This window comes from Triticum urartu, chromosome 6A (assembly GCF_056163025.1).
Source record: "Triticum urartu cultivar PI428250 chromosome 6A, HENAU_Tu73, whole genome shotgun sequence".
Lineage (NCBI taxonomy): Eukaryota > Viridiplantae > Streptophyta > Magnoliopsida > Poales > Poaceae > Triticum > Triticum urartu.
The window spans coordinates 580349228-580370286 of NC_141878.1; the positions used below are offsets into that span (position 1 = coordinate 580349228).

Below are 21059 nucleotides of genomic sequence, written 5' to 3' on the forward strand. Positions count from 1 at the left end.
TCCTCGTTACGTCCGGGACCTCATCCGGGACTCTGAACAACATTCGGTAACCACATACAAACTTTCCCTATAACCCTAGCATCATCGAACCTTAAGTGTGTAGACCCTACGGGTTCGGGAATCATGCAGACATGACTGAGACATCTCTCCAACCAATAACCAACAGCAGGATCTGGATACCCATGTTGGCTCCCACATGTTCCACGATGATCTCATCGGATGAACAACGATGTCGAGGAGTCAATCAACCCCGTATACAATTCCCTTTGTCAACCGGTATAGCACTTGCCCGAGATACGATCGTCGGTATACCGATACCTTGTTCAATCTCGTTATGGCAAGTCTCTTTACTCGTTCCGTAACACATCATCTCGTGACCAACCCCTTAGTCACATAGAGCTCATTACGATGATATCTTACCGAGTGGGCCCAGAGATACCTCTCCGTCATACGGAGTTACAAATCCCAGTCTTGATTCGTGCCAACCCAACAGATACTTTCGGGAATAACCGTAGTGCACCTTTATAGCCACACAGTTACGTTGTGACGTTTGGCACACCCAAAGCATTCCTACAGTATCCGGGAGTTACACAATCTCATGTTCTAAGGAAAAGATACTTGACATTAGAAAAGCTTTAGCAGACGAACTACACGATCTTGTGCTATGCTTAGGATTGGGTCTTGTCCATCACATCATTCTCCTAATGATGTGATCCCGTTATCAATGACATCCAATGTCCATGGTCAGGAAACTGTAACCATCTATTGATCAACGAGCTAGTCAACTTGATGCTCACTAGGGACATGTTGTGGTCTATGTATTCACACATGTATTACAATTACCGGATAACACAATTATAGCATGAACAATAGACAATTATCATGAACAAGGAAATATAATAATAACCATTTTATTATTGCCTCTAGGTCATATTTCCAACAGATACAAGTGGTATATGGATGGTAGATAATAGTTTTTGTAATCTAAAAATATAAAAACAACAAGGTAGAAAGTGATAAAAGTGAGCGTAAACGGTATTGCAATGCGTTGAAACAAGGCCTAGGGTTCATACTTTCACTAGTGCAAGTCCTCTCAACAATAATAACACAATTGGATCACATAACTATCCCTCAACATGCAACAAAGAGTCACTCCAAAGTCACTAATAGCGGAGAACAAACAAAGAGATTATGGTAGGGAACGAAACCACCTCAAAGTTATTCTTTCCAATCAATCCGTTGGGATATTCCTATAAGTGTCACAAAAATCCCTAGAGTTCGTACTAGAATAACGCCTTAAGACACAAATCAACCAAAACCCTAATGTCACCGAGATACTCCAATGTCACCTCAAGTATCCGTAGGTATGACTTTACGATATGCATCACACAATCTCAGATTCATCTATTCAAACCAACACAAAGTAATTCAAAGAGTGCCCTAAAGTTTCTACCGGAGAGTCAAGACGAAAACGTGTGCCAACCCCTATGCATAGGTTCATGGGCGGAACCCGCAAGTTGGTCAACAAAACATACATCAAGTGGATCAATAGAATACCCCATTGTCACCACGGGTATCGCACGCAAGACATACATCAAGTGTTCTCAAATCCTTAAAGACTCAATCCGATAAGATAACTTCAAAGGGAAAACTCAATCCATTACAAGAGAGTAGAGGGGGAGAAACATCATAAGATCCAAATATAATAGCAAAGCTCGCGATACATCAAGATCGTACCACCTCAAGAACACAAGAGAGAGAGAGATCAAACACATAGCTACTGGTACATACCCTCAGCCCCGAGGGAGAACTACTCCCTCCTCGTCACAGAGAGCACCAGGATGATGAAGATGGCCACCGGAGAGGGATTCCCCCTCCGGCAGGGTGCCGGAACGGGTCTAGATTGGTTTTCAGTGGCTACGTAGGCTTCTAGCGGCGGAACTCCCGATCTATTGTGCTCCCCGAAGTTTTTAGTCTATATGGGTATATATGGGAGGAAGAAGTACATCGGTGGACCTCTGGGCTGTCCACGAGGCAGGGGGCGCGCCCAGGGGAGGGGGGGGTGGGCGCACCCCCCACCCTCGTGGGCAGCCCGGGACTCTCCTGGTCCATTTCCGATACTCCGTGGGCTTCTTCTGGTCCAAAAATAAGTTCCGTGAAGTTTCAGGTCAATTGGACTCCGTTTGATTTTCCTTTTCTGCGATACTCTAAAACAAGGAAAAAACTGAAACTGGCACTGGGCTGTAGGTTAATAGGTTAGTCCCAAAAATCATATAAAATAGCATATAAATGCATATAAAACATCCAAGGTTGATAATATAATAGCATGGAACAATCAAAAATTGTAGATACGTTGGAGATGCATCAGCATCCCCAAGCTTAATTCCTGCTTGTCCTCGAGTAGGTAAATGATAAAAACAGAATTTTTGATGTGGAATGCTACCTAACATATTTATCAATGTAGTTCTCTTTATTGTGGCAAGAATATTCAGATCCATAAGATTCAAGACAAAAATTTAATATTGACATAAAAATAATAATACTTCAAGCATACTAACCAAGTAATCACGTCTTCTCAAAATAACATGGCCAAAGAAAGCTATCCCTATAAAATCATATAGTATGGCTATGCTCTATCTTCACCACACAAAATATTTAAATCATGCACCACCCCGATGACAAGCCAAGCAATTGTTTCATACTCTTGATGTTCTCAAACTTTTTCAATCTTCACGCAATACATGAGCATGAGCCATGGACATAGCACTATAGGTGGAATAGAATGGTGGTTGTGGAGAAGACAAAAAGGAGAAGATAGTCTCACATCAACTAGGCGTATCAACAGGCTATGGAGATGCCCATCAATAGATATCAATGTGAGTGAGTAGGGATTGCCATGCAACGGATGCACTAGAGCTATAAGTGTATGAAATCTCAAAAAGAAACTAAGTGGGTGTGCATCCAACTCGCTTGCTCACGAAGACCTAGGGCATTTTGAGGAAGCCCATCATTGGAATATACAAGCCAAGTTCTATAATGAAAGATTCCTACTAGTATATGAAAGTGACAACATAGGAGACTCTATATCATGAAGATCATGGTGCTAACAAGTGTGGTAAAAGGATAGTAGCATTGCCCCTTCTCTGTTTTTCTCTCATTTTTATTTATTTATTATTTTTTTTATTTGGGCCTTCTCTTTTTATGGCCTTTTTTTATTTGGGCTTCTTTGGCCGCTTTTTTTCGTCTGGAGTCTCATCCCGACTTGTGGGGAAATCATAGTCTCCATCATCCTTTCCTCACTGGGACAATGCTCTAATAATGATGATCATCACACTTTTATTTTCTTACAACTCAAGAATTACAACTCGATACTTAGGACAAGATATGACTCTATATGAATGCCTCCGGCGGTGTGCCGGGATGTGCAATGACTCATGAGTGACATGTATGAAAGAATTATGAATGGTGGCTGTTTTGAGGAAGATATATGGTGGGTTTAAGGTACCGGCGAAAGTTGCGCGATACTAGAGAGGCTAGCAATGTTGGAAGGGTGAGAGTGCGTATAATCCATGGACTCAACATTAGTCATAAAGAACTCACATACTTATTGCAAAAATCTATTAGTTATCAAAACAAAGTACTACGCGCATGCTCCTAGGGGGATATATTGGTAGGAAAAGACCATCGCTCGTCCCCGACCGCCACTCATAAGGAAGACAATCAATAAATAAATCATGCTCCGAGTTCATCACATAACGGTTCACCATACGTGCATGCTACGGGAATCACAAACTTTAACACAAGTATTTCTCAAATTCACAACTACTCAAGTAGCATGACTCTAATATCACCATCTCCATATCTCAAAACAATCATAAGGAATCAAACTTCTCATAGTATTCAATGCACTTTATATGAAAGTTTTTTTTATTATATCTCACTTGGATGCCTATCATATTAGGACTAGTTTCATAACCAAAGCAAACTACCATGCTGTTCTAAAAACTCTCAAAATAATATAAGTGAAGCATGAGAGATCAATTATTTGTATAAAATAAAGCCACCACCGTGCTCTAAAAGGATATAAGTGAAGCACTAGAGCAACGACAAACTACTCCGAAAGATATAAGTGAAGATCAATGAGTAGTTGAATAATTATGCAACTATGTGAATACTCTCTAACATTTAATAATTTCAGATCTTGGTATTTTATTGAAACAGCAAGCAAAACAAAATAAAATGGAATCACCCTCCAAGCAAAACACATATCATGTGGTAAACAAAAATATAGCTCCAAGTAAAATTACCGATAAACGAAGACGAAAGAGGGGATGCCTTCCGTGGCATCCCCAAGCTTAGGATTTTGGTTGTCCTTTAATATTAACTTGGGGTGACTTGGGCATCCCCAAGCTTAGGCTCTTTCCACTCCTTATTCCATAGTCCATCGAATCTTCACCCAAAACTTGAAAACTTCACAACACAAAACTTAACAGAAAACTCGTAAGCTCCATTAGCGAAAGAAAACAAAACACCACTTCAAGGTACTGTAATGAACTCATTATTTATTTATATTGGTGTTAAACCTACTGTATTCCAACTTCTCTATGGTTTATAAACTATTTTACTAGCCATAGATTCATTAAAATAAGCAAACAACACACGAAAAACAGAATCTGTCAAAAACAGAACAGTCTGTAGTAATCTGTAGCTAAAGCAAACTTATAGAACCCCCAAAATTCTAAAATAAATTTATGGACGTGAGGAATTTATCTATTAGTCATCTTCAAAAATAATTAACTAAATATCACTATCCAAATAAAAATGGCAGCAATTCTCGTGAGCGCTAAAGTTTCTGTTTTTTACAGCAAGATCAACAAGACTTTCCCCAAGTCTTCCCAACGGTTCTACTTGGCACAAACACTAATTAAAACGTAAAAACTCAATCATAACAGAGTCTAGATAAATTATTTATTGCTAAACAGGAGCAAAAAGAAAGGAACAAAAATAAAGTTGGGTTGCCTCCCAACAAGCGCTAACGTTTAACAGCCCTAGCTAAGCATGATGATTTCAACGATGCTCACATAAAGGATAAGAATTGAAACATAAAGAGAGCATCATGAAGAATATGACTAGAACATTTAAGCCTAACCCTCTTCCTATGCATAGGGATTTAGTGATCAAACAACTTATGGGAACAATAATAAACTAGCATAGGAAGGCAAAACAAGCATAACTTCAAAACTTTAAGCACATAGAGAGGAAACTTGATATTATTGCAATTCCTACAAGCATATGTTCCTCCCTCATAATAATTTTCAGTAGCATCATGAATGAATTCAACAATATAACTATCACCTAAAGCATTCTTTTCTTGATCTACAAGCATATAAAATTTACTACTCTCCACATAAGCAAAATTCTTCTCATGAATAATAGTGGGAGAAAACTCAACAAATAATTATCATGTGAGGCATAATCCAATTGAAAACTAAAATCATGATGACAAGTTTCATGGATATCATTATTCTTTATAGCATACAAGTCATCACAATAATCATCATAGATAGCAACTTTGTTCTCATAATCAATTTGAACCTCTTTCGGAATAGTGGATTCATCACAAAGTAAAGTCATGGCCTCTCCAAATCCACTTTCATCAATATAATCATCATAAATAGGAGGCATGCTTTCATCATAATAAATTTGCTCATCAAAACTTGGGGGACAAAAAAATATCATCTTCATCAAACATAGCTTCCCCAAGCTTGTGGCTTTGCATATCATTAGCATCATGGATATTCAAGGAATTCATACTAACAACATTGCAATCATGCTCATCATTCAAAGATTTAGTGCCAAACATTTTAATGCATTCTTCTTCTAACACTTTGGCACAATTTTCCTTTCCATCATACTCACGAAAGATATTAAAGTGATGAAGCATATGAGGCAAACTTAATTCCATTTTTTGTTTTATTTTATAGACTAAACTAGTGATAAAACAAGAAACTAAAAGACTCGATTGCAAGATCTAAAGATATACCTTCAAGCGCTATCCTCCCCGGCAACGGCGCCAGAAAGGAGCTTGATGTCTACTACACAACCTTCTTCTTGTAGACGTTGTTGGGCCTCCAAGTGCAGAGGTTTGTAGGACAGTAGCAAATTTCCCTCAAGTGGATGACCTAAGGTTTATCAATCCGTGGGAGGCGTAGGATGAAGACGGTCTCTCTCAAGCAATCCTGCAACCAAATAACAAAGAGTCTCTTGTGTCCCCAACACAGCCAATACAATGGTAAATTGTATAGGTGCACTAGTTCGGCGAAGAGATGATGATACAAGTGGTATATGGATGGTAGATAATAGTTTTTGTAATCTGAAAATATAAAAACAACAAGGTAGCAAGTGATAAAAGTGAGCGTAAACGGTATTGCAATGCGTTGAAACAAGGCCTAGGGTTCATACTTTCACTAGTGCAAGTCCTCTCAACAATAATAACATAATTGGATCACATAACTGTCCCTCAACATGCAACAAAGAGTCACTCCAAAGTCACTAATAGCGGAGAACAAACGAAGAGATTATGGTAGGGTACGAAACCACCTCAAAGTTATTCTCTCCAATCAATCCGTTGGGCTATTCCTATAAGTGTCACAAACATCCCTAGAGTTCGTACTAGAATAACACCTTAAGACACAAATGAACCAAAACCCTAATGTCACCTAGATACTCTAATGACACCTCAAGTATCCGTGGGTATGATTATACGATATGCATCACACAATCTCAGATTCATCTATTCAAACCAACACAAAGTACTTCAAAGAGTGCCCTAAGGTTTCTACTGGAGAGTCAAGACGAAAACATGTGCCAACCCCTTTGCATAGGTTCATGGGCGGAACCCGCAAATTGATCACCAAAACATACATCAAGTGGATCAATAGAATACCCCATTGTCACCACGGGTATCCCACGCAAGACATGCATCAAGTGTTCTCAAATCCTTAAGGACTCAATCTGATAAGATAACTTCAAAGGGAAAACTCAATCCATTACAAGAGAGTAGAGGGGGAGAAACATCATAAGATCCAACTATAATAGCAAAGCTCGCGATACATCAAGATCGTACCACCTCAAGAACACGAGAGAGAGAGAGAGATCAAACACATAGCTACTAGTACATACCCTCAGCCCCGAGGGAGAACTACTCCCTCCTCATCATGGAGAGCACCGGGATGATGAAGATGGCCACCGGAGAGGGATTCCCCCTCCGGCAGGGTGCCGAAACGGGTCTAGATAGGTTTTCGGTGGCTACAGAGGCTTCTGGCGGCGGAACTCCCGATCTATTGTGCTCCCCGAAGTTTTTAGGGTATATGGGTATATATGGGAGGAAGAAGTACGTCGGTGGACCTCCATGTTGTCCACGAGGCAGGGGGCGCGCTCGGGGGGGGGGGGGGGGGTCGGCGCGCCTCCTACCCTCGTGGGCAGCCCAGGACTCTCCTGGTCCATCTCCGATACTCAGTGGGCTTCTTCTGGTCCGAAAATAAGTTCCGTGAAGTTTCAGGTCAATTGGACTCCGTTTGAATTTCGTTTTCTGTGATACTCAAAAACAAGGAAAAAACTGAAACTGGCACTGGGCTCTAGGTTAATAGGTTAGTCCCAAAAATCATATAAAATAGCATATAAATGCATATAAAACATCCAAGGTTGATAATATAATAGCATGGAACAATCAAAAATTATAGATACGTTGGAGACGTATCAGTGTTCCATGCAAACATGTCCACTTGGGCAAGCACATATCCTATTTGAGCAACACTAGATATACATGTTTAAATCTACATCATATGAGCATTGAAACTTGATGGTCATTGCATTTCAATGGTTGAAAATATGAACAAAAACATTTCAAAATATCTTATATATAATCCTAACATAACTAAATTTGCCAATATAGGTCTCTCTCTCTAAACTAGTTCTATTAAGCACTTACTAAATAAACTAGTTCTATTAACCACTTACTATAAACTAGTTCTATTAAGCACTTACTATAAATAAACTAGTTCTATTAACCACTTACTAAATAAACTATGTTTATTAAACACTTACTAAGTTTTTTATTACTCTAGTTCTACCCTAAATTTTCTTACTCCTATTACTAAATTTAATACCTAAAAATTTCTATTCTTAAAATTTCAAAACAGAGGGAAGTGGAGGGAGTAGGAACGAAGGGAGGGGTGAGTGAGGGTGGAAGGGAGGAGGCAGACGGATGAGGCAGGGAGGAGGAGGACGGATGAGGTAGGGAGAGGAGAGGACGGACGAGGCAGGGAGGGAGGTGGGAGGGAGGAGGCGGGAGTGAGGAGGGAGAGGGAAGGACGGAGGGGTCGGGAGAGGGACGAGGAGGGGAGGGAGGTGGAAGGAGGAGGGGTCGATCGAGGAACTACCTCGGTGGAGGAGGAGTAGGAGCATCGGCGGCGGCGAGCGGGGACAAGTGGTGCGTGGGGACGATGTCGGCGGTGACGGACGACGGGGTACGTGGGGAGTGAGAGTGGGAGTGGAGAGGGGAGAGTGTGGGGCGGACGATGAAGAAGATAGGATGGGTTTAACCGTAGCGCGTGTTAGGGAAAATCGCTACTGCTAAACTACCTAGCAGTAGCGTGTTTCAAAGGAAAGCGCTACTACTTCACATAGCCTGGCGGCAACGATGGAGCAATTTTAGTAGTAGCGCTCTTTGTTGTATATAGCAGTAGCGTCTTCTTTGGACACGCGATACTGCTAAGTAGCAGTAATGCCACATTTTATCCAGCGCTATTGTTAAGGTTCTGTGTATAAAGTTTTTTCTAGTAGTGACATGCCCACGTCCAGCAAAGATTTAAAATAGGGCAATTTTTGTTATGTATTTTTTCACTATATTAAGAAAAGTATCATGTACGCTTTTATTTGATGCACGAGATTTGATGATCGGCTCCCATATCCTTTTCCACTATCGTTTAGTGTGTTCGATTTAGGGTAGGCCGTTGGGCATGCCATGACGAATCAAAAAACATTTCTATTCATACATTTCAACATGGGCGTAACATTTTCTTCTCAAGAGTTATGATGGTTATGAGCCTTTGATGGTTTGACTAGATGGAGAAACATTATTTTTCAAACACAGTACAGATGCAAGCGTTCATATATACGTGCATACACTCATCCTTAGAAATAATGTGGACATCAGGATTTGAATCTTAATGGGCTGGAAATACAACTGTTCCTCTAACTATCGAATCATAGGTTGGTTTGCATGAAGAAACGATATTTACCATGAATATCATATGAATTATGAAACACACGCTTTAATATTTGAGGAATCACGGGGCAAGGATCCCCATCGGGAAAACACACGCTTTGTGAACGTGTAAATCTGTGACAGAGCCACAAAGGCGATTAGTTTTTTTGAGGAATCACTGGGGGAAATATCGCCACGTGGAAAACACACGCTTTGTGACGAAGGTGTATATCTGTGACAAAACCCAGAAAGGTGATCAAATTTCAGTGGACCTGGTCACATCTGGGCCGGCTTTCCAAAAGACAGAGCAACTGCATCCATTCTTTGCTACCCAACCAATTGTTAATCAACAACTTTCGTCTGCGTCCAATTCCAATCATGGGTTCGTGTCGTCAAAATCTATCAAGATTCAGAATCGATGCATGCATGCTAACTTCTTCCCCTGTTTTTTCGCTTGCAGAAATCAGGATGTCAGTACTAATAGTGTAGTGAGCATGCAAGGTGAAGAATCTTGCTAGGCTTATTGATTTACTAACTCTATACTCGTACGGAATTCTCAACTAAACAGCACCACGGGTATAGTTTTTGAGTTCTTTTAGGGTGCACCACCATACCTGCCTAGAGGTGACATACTTTTAATCTTGGCCGTCCGGGGCAAAAGTGCATCATTTGAACTCCGTAAAATTTGATTTGGCAATTTAAAAAAAGTGTGAACCAATTTGTGGTTGGATGGTTAGTAGGATAGTGGTATCCCTAGTCTAGCATACTTCAAGTCTAGACTTGACATTAGTGTTCACATTTTTCTGGATTTATTTCAGCCCTTTCGGCGATGTGCGTTAAGTGGAAGGAGACTTTTCCGTCGACTACCAAGACGTCTGTGGCGACTTCATCAATCTCAAGATGATGTGCCGGCTCAGTCTCTCGGGATGCTCACAGGGGTAGGATGTGCGTGCGTGCGTGCGCTCATAGGGATGAATGTATGTGTGTATGTATGAGCGTGTGTACTGTGTTGAAAAAAACTCTATTTAGGAAGTTTGATGATATAGAATATACCACTAATTACTCCCTAATACAATCAAACACGGTTGCACCAAGTCAAGAAACGTATGCAAATTGAAGATACTAACAAAATTCTGTAGTACAACTACAACAACATGAAAAATAATATAGAATAACAAAAATTAGACTGTACATTTAATATTACTTCATGTTTTTCCAGTCTGACAAAAAGTAAGTGTAAATGCGAAAGTCACTAGAGCATATATTACTTAATTTGATCATCACAATAATTTTTGTCATCCATGGAAATTTTTTGGACTCTTTTTTCTAGAAACAAACACTATCGATATTTTTGTAACATTTGAAGTACATCTATGATGCAAAGCTCGAACATAATAATGACAAATACAAAATTAAAGCATGCATAATTACCATGCATGTGGTTTTCCTCGTATGTGCGAGGCTTAAAATGGATACAATGATTCCCGAAATTTTCTACCGAATTGCATGACGTAAACTGCCTACAGTAACATTTGGTAGGGTATTAATGATCTACTACCACTTAGGAGGTACTCCCTCAGTTCACTATTATAAGATGTTCTGAACTTTTTCTGAATCGGACGTATGTAAGCACATTTTAATGTGTTCGTTCACTCATTCTGTCCATATGTAATGCATATTGAAATATTCAAAACATCTTATGATAGTGAACGGAGGGAGTAATATTCATGTCACCCAAACATTTAAGAACCTATATCGAGGGACAACACAGGGGCAGGGGAAGTTCTTGCGTTTGGTGGCTATCTTGTTTCAAGTTGCTGAAATTACAATGTAATAACTGATGTTTCTCTTGGTGTGAGCGGCGCAAGGGCGCAACATGGGGCGGCGATTTCCTTTGGCGGCGAGTCCCCATCCTTGTCGGTAGTCTTGGTTGCTTTTTGGTAGGGTGTTGACTCTCTTGTATTCATGTTTCTTTATCTTCTTTGTAAGAGTATCTCCTCATCACCATCTATCGGTTTGACTGTGTTGCTTTATATATAAAGCGGCACGAAAGCCCGTTTCAACGAAAACAAGGTAGCATGGTCATCCTTCGTATCATCGCCAAAGGACCGCTGACCTGGTTGCGCTCATAGATGAAGACTGGAAAGCAAATGCGTAGTTATGGTTCCTAAATTATGTATGGTGTGCTAATTTATTTTATAATCTACTGAAACTACATAATTGTAGGCCATTTTTCTCTCCATTGCAATTCTTCTCTTCTCTTATGCAGGTTCTACAGATGTACCGGCATGCTACGTTTATGGTCGTCTCTACAACATTGAGAATCGAGACCTGCTTATGGAGGCCATGACGAGGGATACCTTTACCCAACATGGATGGCAGCATGATCTTCGGATTGGCCCTCCTACGTCTTAGGCGTTATACAGTCTTCACATGATTACTTGTATTCCGCCTTTTTCTCTTTTTTTAGAAGTTAGGCTTGTTTATTGCCGTGTGCATCTTAGTTATGCAGAGGCCAGGTGTAATGCTTAAACCTTTTAAGTAATAAAGTGTTCTTTATCGAAAAAATTCTCTAAGTTGCTGGATTTCTATCAGTGTACGCATTGGCTCCTTTCGTGGTCTATTCTTAAGCCACGTGAACACTAAAAATTAATTACAGTGATGTTTATGCGGTTGTACCATGTGGACAATAATGTTTGTACCCATCAGTTTGAGTATCCCTCCCCCCCCCCCCCCCCCCCCCCGCCTTAGAGCATCTCCAGCCGTTGGACCCCAGGTGGCTCCAAAAACCGCCGCCTGGGGACAAACCGGCGCTAAAATCGGCCTGGGGGCGATCGGGTTCCCAGCCGATGCCCCCGGGGTCGGCCGTAGGCTTCTGTTTTAAACTTTTTTGAACATTAATTCGACTAAAATTCGGTGAACGGGACAAAATATTCTGCGAAACAGTATACTTCGGCGAACTGAAATAGTTTTTACATAGATAAAATACTTAGAAAAAAATACACAAGAGGCCGCGACTACATGCTGAATAACGCGCTGAGAGAGGCGAAGTCGCCGCCGTTGTCCTCGTCGTGCTTCTCCTCCTTCACGCGGCCGCCCCCGCTGGACCCCTGCCCAGGGTCGCCCTGGCGGACCGGTGACGCCGCGTTGTCGTCGCTATCGTCGTTGAGGACGATGACGCCTCCCTCGTCGCGGCCACGACGCCGAGCGGCGAACTACTCTAGGGCGAGGCGCTGGCGCTCCAGCTCCGTCCGCGCCCAGTCTTCGCGCGCCCACTTCAATGCCGCCGCGTCGTTGAGCTCCGTCTTGACGGCGGCGAGACCCAGCTCCGTCTTTGGCTTGACGACGTGGGGAGTAGCCGAGGAGGAGGCGCGTCCGCCCTCGTTGATGACGATACCGGCGCTGCGGGTGCGCCGGCCAAGGGGGCGTCGCCGCGGGCTCGGGCTCGGCCTTGATGCTGAACAGCGCCGTCGACCCGGAGGAGTGGGAGGAGGAGCGCGAGGAGGAAGAAGAGGAGCCGGCCCTCCTCAGCATCCATTGGACGCCGCTCCGGCGGGGGACCGGGGTGGCAGGGTACGTCAACGACGACTCGTTACCACCCACGAGGTGCTGGAGGACGACGTGGAGCGTGCGGCCGGGGGCGCCCCACCACAGGTGGCGGCCATCACTGTTCTTGGTCCCCCGCACCACCGGCGCGTTGTTGATGGAGGCCAGCCATTGCGCCTGCCGGCGCTGGAAGTACGCCACCCACGCCTCGTGGTTGCTGGTGGTGTACTGCGGGAGGGCCCGTACGCGGTCGACCTCGTCGACGAAGTAGTCGGCGCGCGTGGTGACGTCGGGCAGCTGGGGGATGGGGACGCCATTGGCGCTGAGCTTGCACCGCCCGGACGCGCGCATGTCGGGAGACGCTGGGACGTTGGCCTCGAACAGCAAGTGGGCTTCCCACTCGTGCAACAAGAGGTGGCCGAAGCCATTGGCTGCCGCACCATCGCTGGGGAACCTCTCGCCCATCGTCACGGCTAGGCCCGAGGAAAGAGGGGAGGAACGTCGGCGGCAGCTGCGCACAGGGAGAGGGAGGAAGAGCTCGGCGGCTGTGGGCGGGGTGCGGCCACAGGCGAGGGGAGGCGCTGCTTTATAGCGGCCGGGGATGGGCGCCGTGTGTACGCGTGGCGGGAGGGGGGGGGGGGCGCCGCCGCGCCGCCCGTGAGGAATCAATGGAAAGGTTGACCAGCGGCAGCCTTGGCATAGATTCCCCGCGGGAAACCCAGGCGTTGTGAGGACGACGAGGCGGGGGTCGCTGACTCGGCGGGCCTGCAGTTCGTTCCCGCCAAAATCACTTGCCTCGGCGCCCCCGGCCCCCCCCCCCCCCCAGCGCGCCGGGTTCGGCCTGGATCAGTCAGCGCCAGTTTCGGCCCAAACCAGTGAAAAATAGGCTCCAGGGGGCGTGACTAGGCCGATTTTTAGGCGTCGGCGCTAAAAAATCGCCTGGGGGGAGGGGGGCTGTTGGGGACGCGGCTGGAGATGCTCTTAGGCCTTGTATTGGTCTTGTATGACTTTGTTTTTGCTAGTTTGTGTGGTTCTGTTGGCTGTGTATATCTTAGTCACACAGAGGCCTAAAGTGAACTCATTTGGATTGTATTCCCTTGAAACTAATCTTTTGAGGTCTATGGTAGCTATATTTGGATGAGTTTAAGATGAGAAACACTATTTGAATGTATGTGCAATGCCATGTACCTCTTTAACTTTATACAACGTCTGTAAGATGAAAATTGTATTTGTGCATTCATCACTAAAAAGTACGAGGATGTCAGCATATTCATTTAATAACTCTTTGCTTAGATTTTTTTAATGCAAAAGTGCCGCTAAATTAATTCAGCTACTGGACACTAGAGTCCTCTCAATTGGGCTATTACCACACTCCAAAGATCTAGGCTGGGAAGGTTGGAAGAATGACGTAGCATAACACAATTCGGGTTACAACAATTTAGGAGCAGATGTATGCACACTAAAGCTAAAGTGTACACCAAAGCAACAACTTTAGAATTTTTTCATCATTATCTCTATCAAGCGTAGCACATTAGATTTTTCGCGGGAAAAAGCATAGCATGTTAGATAAGCTCAATTATGCATCGTTGGAAACCTTTTCCCTTTCTAGAAAGCCAATCATTAATTTTGTGTGGCATATCTGTGACCGGAGAGCTTGCATACACCAAGGCAGTCATGTCATCTTCTGCCTATATAAAGCACCCCATTACCAACCTTACAATTCGGGCCAAGAGTTCCAACCAACACAGAGAGCTCTCCTCTTAAGACCTCTCCCTTCTCTCCGCCAGGAGTCTAGGGTTAGACAGAAAGAGTGAGCGAAGAGCAAAAACAACCTCTAGCCCCACTGTTGATTTAATTTGCCAGCAGGCTTGTTGTCAACTTCATATCTATCTCATTTACCTTCAATATCTTCGTATCACAATGGCTGGCCTATCCATGGAGCACCCTTGGGCATTCGCCTTCGGCCTACTAGGTATATTATTCTCAACACGAACAAAAGATGTCCTCAAATTACCCCTTGTATTATGATAGTTTCTTATTACAGCTGCTATTTGCTAGTGCAGTACTAGTAGGCTACTTTGTGTCATTTAAGATCAGCCTTTCACAACATCTATCTATATATGTTATCTTTGCCACTGATTGAATAACTGATGTAGTCTAGTACTAGCACTAGTGACATCTAGCTCGGTGCACCAAGAGCCCATCAAGAAACAACAACAAAGCAAATTTGCCTATGTTTTTTTTTTGCAAACAATAAAGCGCATAAAAAGATGTAAATGTGTCCTGCAATTATCACAACTCGTTGCTAACTTCGCGAACTTTGTGCTGTGCAGGCAACATCATCTCTTTCACGAGCCTCCTGGCCCCGATGTAAGCAACTGTCTCTGTCATTTCTGGTTTTCATTTGATTGATCATGTCAATAAGTTCTCTCATAACTAATGTACACACAAACCTAAAATATTAGACCAACATTCTACCGGATCTTCAAGAGCAAATCCACGGAGGGGTTCCAGTCGGTGCCCTACGTCGTGGCCCTGTTCAGCGCGATGCTGTGGATCTTTTACGCGCTGGTGAAGACCGGTGAGGGCCTCCTCATCACCATCAACGCTGCCGGCTGCGTCATCGAGACCGTCTACATCGTCATGTACCTCGTCTACGCCCCCAGGAAGGCCAAGATTTTCACAGCCAAGATCGTCCTCCTACTCAACATCGCCGGCTTTGGGCTCATCTTTCTCCTCACTGTCTTCGCCTTCCAAGGCGAGACCCGCGTCGTCTCGCTTGGCTGGATCTGCGTCGGCTTCTCCGTCTGTGTCTTCGTCGCGCCGCTCAGCATCATCGTGAGCCCTCGACTGATAAACTTAGTTGTATATATTGTTGCTCATGGTGCGACCTTCGTATGTGTTAACTCACTATTTGTTCTGTCCATTCCAAAGGGTCGTGTCATCAAGACCAAGAGTGTGGAGTACATGCCCTTCTCCCTCTCCCTCACGCTCACCCTCAGCGCCATCGTCTGGTTCCTCTACGGTCTGCTCATCAAGGACAAATACGTCGCGGTAACTATACAACCCTTATATTGGTCGATACATATACGCATACAATTCTCAAGCATGAGCACTGACGATCAACTTTCTGTTTCCAGCTCCCAAACATCCTTGGCTTCACCTTCGGGATGATCCAGATGGTCCTCTACATGTTCTACATGAACGCGACGCCCGTGGTGACAAGCGATGTGAAGGAGGTGAAGGAGGCATGGAAGGTGCCTGCAGAGGACCAAGTCGTCGTGATCAACGTCGGCAAGGCCGACAAGAGCTCGTGCGCTGAGGTGCGCCCGGTCACTGAGATGGCTAGCGCCGTGGACGTCCCCAGGAGATGCGTTGCTGAGGCGGCGGCGCCGAGGCAGCAAGTGATGGCGGTGGACTTTGCCCGCTCTGTCGAGGTGGTCTAGATGCAGCCACGCATGGCTCGTGCATGAGTCATGCAAGCTTTAATATTCGTACAACCTTTCTGGAGGGTATGCAGGGCTCTAGATTCCCGCATGCGGGGTATGCGATGCCTTTGTTCTGTTATATCAACGTGTTGATAATATGAGGCATAAACCATGTATCTGCAGTGTATAGTGCAGGTGCCAGTATTGTTGCCCATCTGAAGTTTCCTGAGAAATTTATTTTGTAAACTACAGGAGAATCTGTCTATGCCGAGTAGTCGGCTGTTTGCCAAGTGTTGTTTCATGGGGTGCTCGGCTTACAGGCCAGTATGTCGAGCACCGTCACAAAACACTACGCATATATACGGTACTTGGCATACAACCCATGAACCAATATGTCGAGCATCTTAAAATACACTCGACACACACTTGGTATTAGGCAAACACAAAAAGAAAAGAAACACTGGGCACGCATACACAAGTTGCTGGGCAAATGTTTCACCTCGTGTCTCCTTCGGTTGTTGTTGACGGATCTGCTACTGTGGGTGTAGTATGCTCAGTGCCTCTTGTGAGGTACTCGACAAACATTATACGCTAAATGTATGCCGAGTACCCAAAAAAGCACTTGACATTTTTTTAATCTATATCCTCTATTATTTGTTCTTTTTATTGTCCGTTTCTTTCTTCTATTTTCTATATTTCTTCTTTTCACAGCCTTTACTTTCTACTCCACTATATTATTTTCTTTGTTCTTTTCATTGTACACATTCTTTCTTCTGTTTTCCTTTTATTTTATTTTTTCTAAATTTTTCTTTCTTTCTTCCATTTCCCTTTCTTCCATATTTTCATTGTATTTCCTTTTCTTCATTTGTTAGTTTATATGTTTATTATTAATATTGAAAACGGACCAAATTACATGAAATCATGGCGACAAAGCGTTGGGTTTATCAAGCAGGTGCTGGTCTCGTTCCTCTCACGGCCTTGAAACTTTTTCTGCACTGAACTGACACATGCCAGACACTGGCCCTTTCCCGGGGTCGTCTACTTTATCCAGGTCATTTATTGCATTTCTAAGGTTTTAACGCTAGAAATTCTAGATCTGCTGCGATGACATGAAGACATCACCAGAAATGGATTGAAAATTCCTATTTGCGGTCTTTGTCCCATGCCCAGGCCATGTGCAACCAAAGAGAGGGAGGCCAGGGCCCAGGGGGCTCATGGCTAGGCCGTCAACATGCGGACTGCTATGGTTTCAATCCACGAAAATTCATACGAAGTCAAAAATTCATGGGACCTGGCAGGATGTTGTTATATGCCCCTGGAGGCTGTGGTAAAAATTTGAGAGCTTTACGCGTAAGTCTTCTCAGAGATTGCACATAGACTAGACCATCTCCCAGGAAAGATCTAGGTTTCCAGAGGGAACGGATCATGTTTTATGCGAACTGGTCACCAATTCATTTGTTGGCCTTCATAATTTTTTTACACTCAACATACAAAACTACATATTTCATGTTAAAATTTGGCATTTTTAGAGCTTGTCTGCCATACTTAATACATTAAATGAATTCCTAGGCATTTAATGTATATAATTCAAATTTTAACTGCAGGTACATGAATTCATAATTGTCAGAAATGGGTTGAAAAATATTATAACTGGTCTTTAGTCTATGCTTATTAGCCCTTATACCATTAAATAACTGGAGTGAGAAACACCAGGGCCGAGACTTGGGCATCAACATGGAGCTTGGTACTTATTAATTATGTGAATTTTGAACGAAGCAAGAAAACATGAAACTTGCCATGGTTTCATGATATCACCCCTAGAGGATGTGGTGAAAATTTCAGAATCTTTTGCAGAAGTCATCACATAGACTGCTTAGAGACCAAATCATCTCTGAGGAAGAATCTAGATTTTGAGGAGGAACGTGTTAGGTTTGCATGCGCAACGACGGCTTCTTCATCTGTTGGCCTTGAAATTGTCTCTACACCCAGTATAGAACATTACAAATTACATGTCAAAATTTGGCATTTTTTCAGGGCCATTTACTATATTGAAGTCACCAAGTGCATCTCTAGGCATTTAAACTTTTGAAAATATTAAGTCAATATAAAATTTATGGAAACTCCTACATAATAAATTATTCGTTGTATATTAAATATAAAAAATGTATTGAGGTATACAAAATAATAAATGTATTGTGTGTACACGTATTGATTTTGGGAAGTCATAGAAATACAGTTTGCTAAGTGTAACACTTGGTAAAGCAGTTCTTGCATTTTGATTGGTCAATGCCAGACTCCCGCAGATCGTGCCTCATGGTCATAAATCTAGATCCATCATTCAACGATGCGTATCCATTCTCCCCTCTCACTTCTCTCTTACCGTCCTCTTCTCTCTCTCTCTCTCTCTCTCTCTCTCTCTCTCTCTCCCCAAAGCATCTTTGCACCCTCTCTCCCACCGCCATGCGCCTCCTCCCCCACCGTTGTAGATCGATGCCATAGTAAGACCGCCGTCGACAATGCACCTCTGTTGTATGCCTCCCCCTTGGTCTGAATCAAGGCCACGGTGATGCCATTGTCTACCACCAACCATGATAGGGTCAACTACGACCTTTTTTTGTTTCTGTTCATGCAGTATGCCAAGCACCTGGTTTTTGGTACTCAGGCATACACTATGCCAAGGATCGTGATTTTGGCATTCGGCATACTACGACTGCCACGTGGCATTGTCGTTTCGTCGGTTGGTGATCGCTGCTAGGTATATAGCTTAGGCCCTTCCCAGTGCTCCACGGTGGATAGGTGCTAAGCATGTCACATAAGCAAAAAAATGACATGGCACATCATTTAATGAGGGGAGAGAGCACTTTGGTGACCTCAGAAAGAATCAATGCCAAGCACGAGAACCTAGAAAAACCATTTAAATGAAACAACTTGACTAATGCATGAAAGACTTTAGGTACTAACTCATTAAATAAAGTGTGCTTAGCAACAACAAGTTAAGCACCTATGCATTGGGAAGATGAGTTGCTAAGGTATTTAATGCACTTAGCACCTCATGTAAGCACCTTTGCATTGGAAGAGGTCTTAACAACTAGTTGGGCTCCCAATATCAGGTTTTTTAGTAAGAAGCAAGATTTCCCTCAGTGATAAATGAAGATATCAATCCGTGGAGCCAAAGGTATCCCTAATGTCTTCAAGTGCACAGAGTTTTTTTCAAGCATAATTCACTTGAAGTATTTGCATGTTTAATTGTCGAACCCATAATTCACTACCAATCATGCTGCTATGCTATCACAGACGTAACTACGCCCACACCCAAATTGGAAATAGATAACTCTGATCAATTGCTAGGAGGAACAATAAAAAGGGAGTCTAACTATGTAGTAAACTGAACGGAAAATAAATACTAAACTAAGCAAAGAAACAAACTAAGGAGAAATAGTGGAGGTTAGTAGCACCCTGTGACTGTGGACGACGGCGCTCACATGTGCAATGTCACCTTGCGTTGATCGAGCAATCTAATTATGGTGAGTCATACTGAGACAAGTCAATTGTTCTACTTCTCGTCATACATGCATCAGCTAACGAAAGATATAGAATTCACAAAGACCGGACCAAAGGAAACAATTTCTATGGACAACCGTTCACCCAGGGGTCTATCGGTTTACAGAATCTACCTATCAACTTCATGTGTGGCCCAGGGAGTTGAACGTCTCCGACTACGTCTCTGTACCGGGCGACTCCAATCGCTAAATTACTGCAAAGGTAAATGAAAACATCAAGAGGACACACATAAATGAACTACATCCATTTGACACATGTACTAGATGTTACTCCCTCCGTTCCAAATTACTCGTCGAAGAAATGGATGTATCTAGAACTAAAATACATTTAGATACATCCATACCCGCGACAAGTAATTCAGAACGGAGGGAGTACATCGTTCGGCCCGATGACGGACGGGAGATCCTAACAATGGATGACCATGAGCTGGTAAGGTCCCGCCGCCATGGCCCCTCCCCAAAGCATCGTTGATACATCTCTCCCACCGCCTCACGCCTCTGTGCCCCGACGCTCCCTCCTCCCCCATTCCGGATTGACGCCATAATGAGGTTGTCGTTGACCATGCAGCTCTGTCGTGCACCTCGCCCCGGTCTAAATCAAGGCCGCGATGACGCCATCATCTCCCACCAACCATATATCACGAGTGTCCTCCTTCCCTAGTGCGGATCGAGGCCATGATGAGATCGTCGTCGACCATGCACCTCCGTCGCACCCCATCTCCCTCCCACCTCCATATCGAGGCCACAACGAGGTCTCCCCCAACCACGCACTATCGCGTGCCTCATCCCTTGTCCAGTCTGGATTGATCCCTTGACGATGAATTTTTTTTGTTCCTATTCACACAATATTCCGAGCATCGTGATGTTGGCACTGTCGTACTACGACTGCCACTTGGCGCCATAGTTTTTACCGGCTGGTGGTCGCTGCTAGGCATATAGCCTAATTTTTTTGGAAATGGAGGCGTACCTCCGGCCTCTGCATCATAATGATGCATGCAACCATCTTATTAAAAATCCTCGAAGTAGCATAAAGTCATAAAAGTGTTACAGTTCGCAAGCGGGGCGAAACAAAGAAATGAAAAGTACATGCTCAAAATCGCAACCGGTAAAGCAATGTAAAGGATAAGCTCCCTAGACTCGTATCCTGTTATGCAACCGCCATCCGAACCGGTTGAATATAGCCCGTGCTACCATCTTTCACTGGTTGCACCCAGTAACCAAAGGCTCCATGGAGTCGATAGGAGTGAGTAAGGATCA

At 43.6% G+C, this 21059-nt stretch overlaps 1 protein-coding gene across 1 annotated transcript; it reads left to right on the plus strand.

Moving 5' to 3' along the window:
* Positions 1-14521: 14521 nt before the first annotated feature.
* Positions 14522-16493, plus strand: LOC125515346 (bidirectional sugar transporter SWEET13-like). Its single transcript, XM_048680799.2, has 5 exons — positions 14522-14786; positions 15148-15184; positions 15280-15652; positions 15749-15868; positions 15955-16493. Exons 1-5 carry the CDS (start codon positions 14735-14737, stop codon positions 16258-16260), a joined length of 888 nt encoding a protein of 295 aa, XP_048536756.2. The 5' UTR covers positions 14522-14734; the 3' UTR covers positions 16261-16493.
* Positions 16494-21059: the final 4566 nt, after the last annotated feature.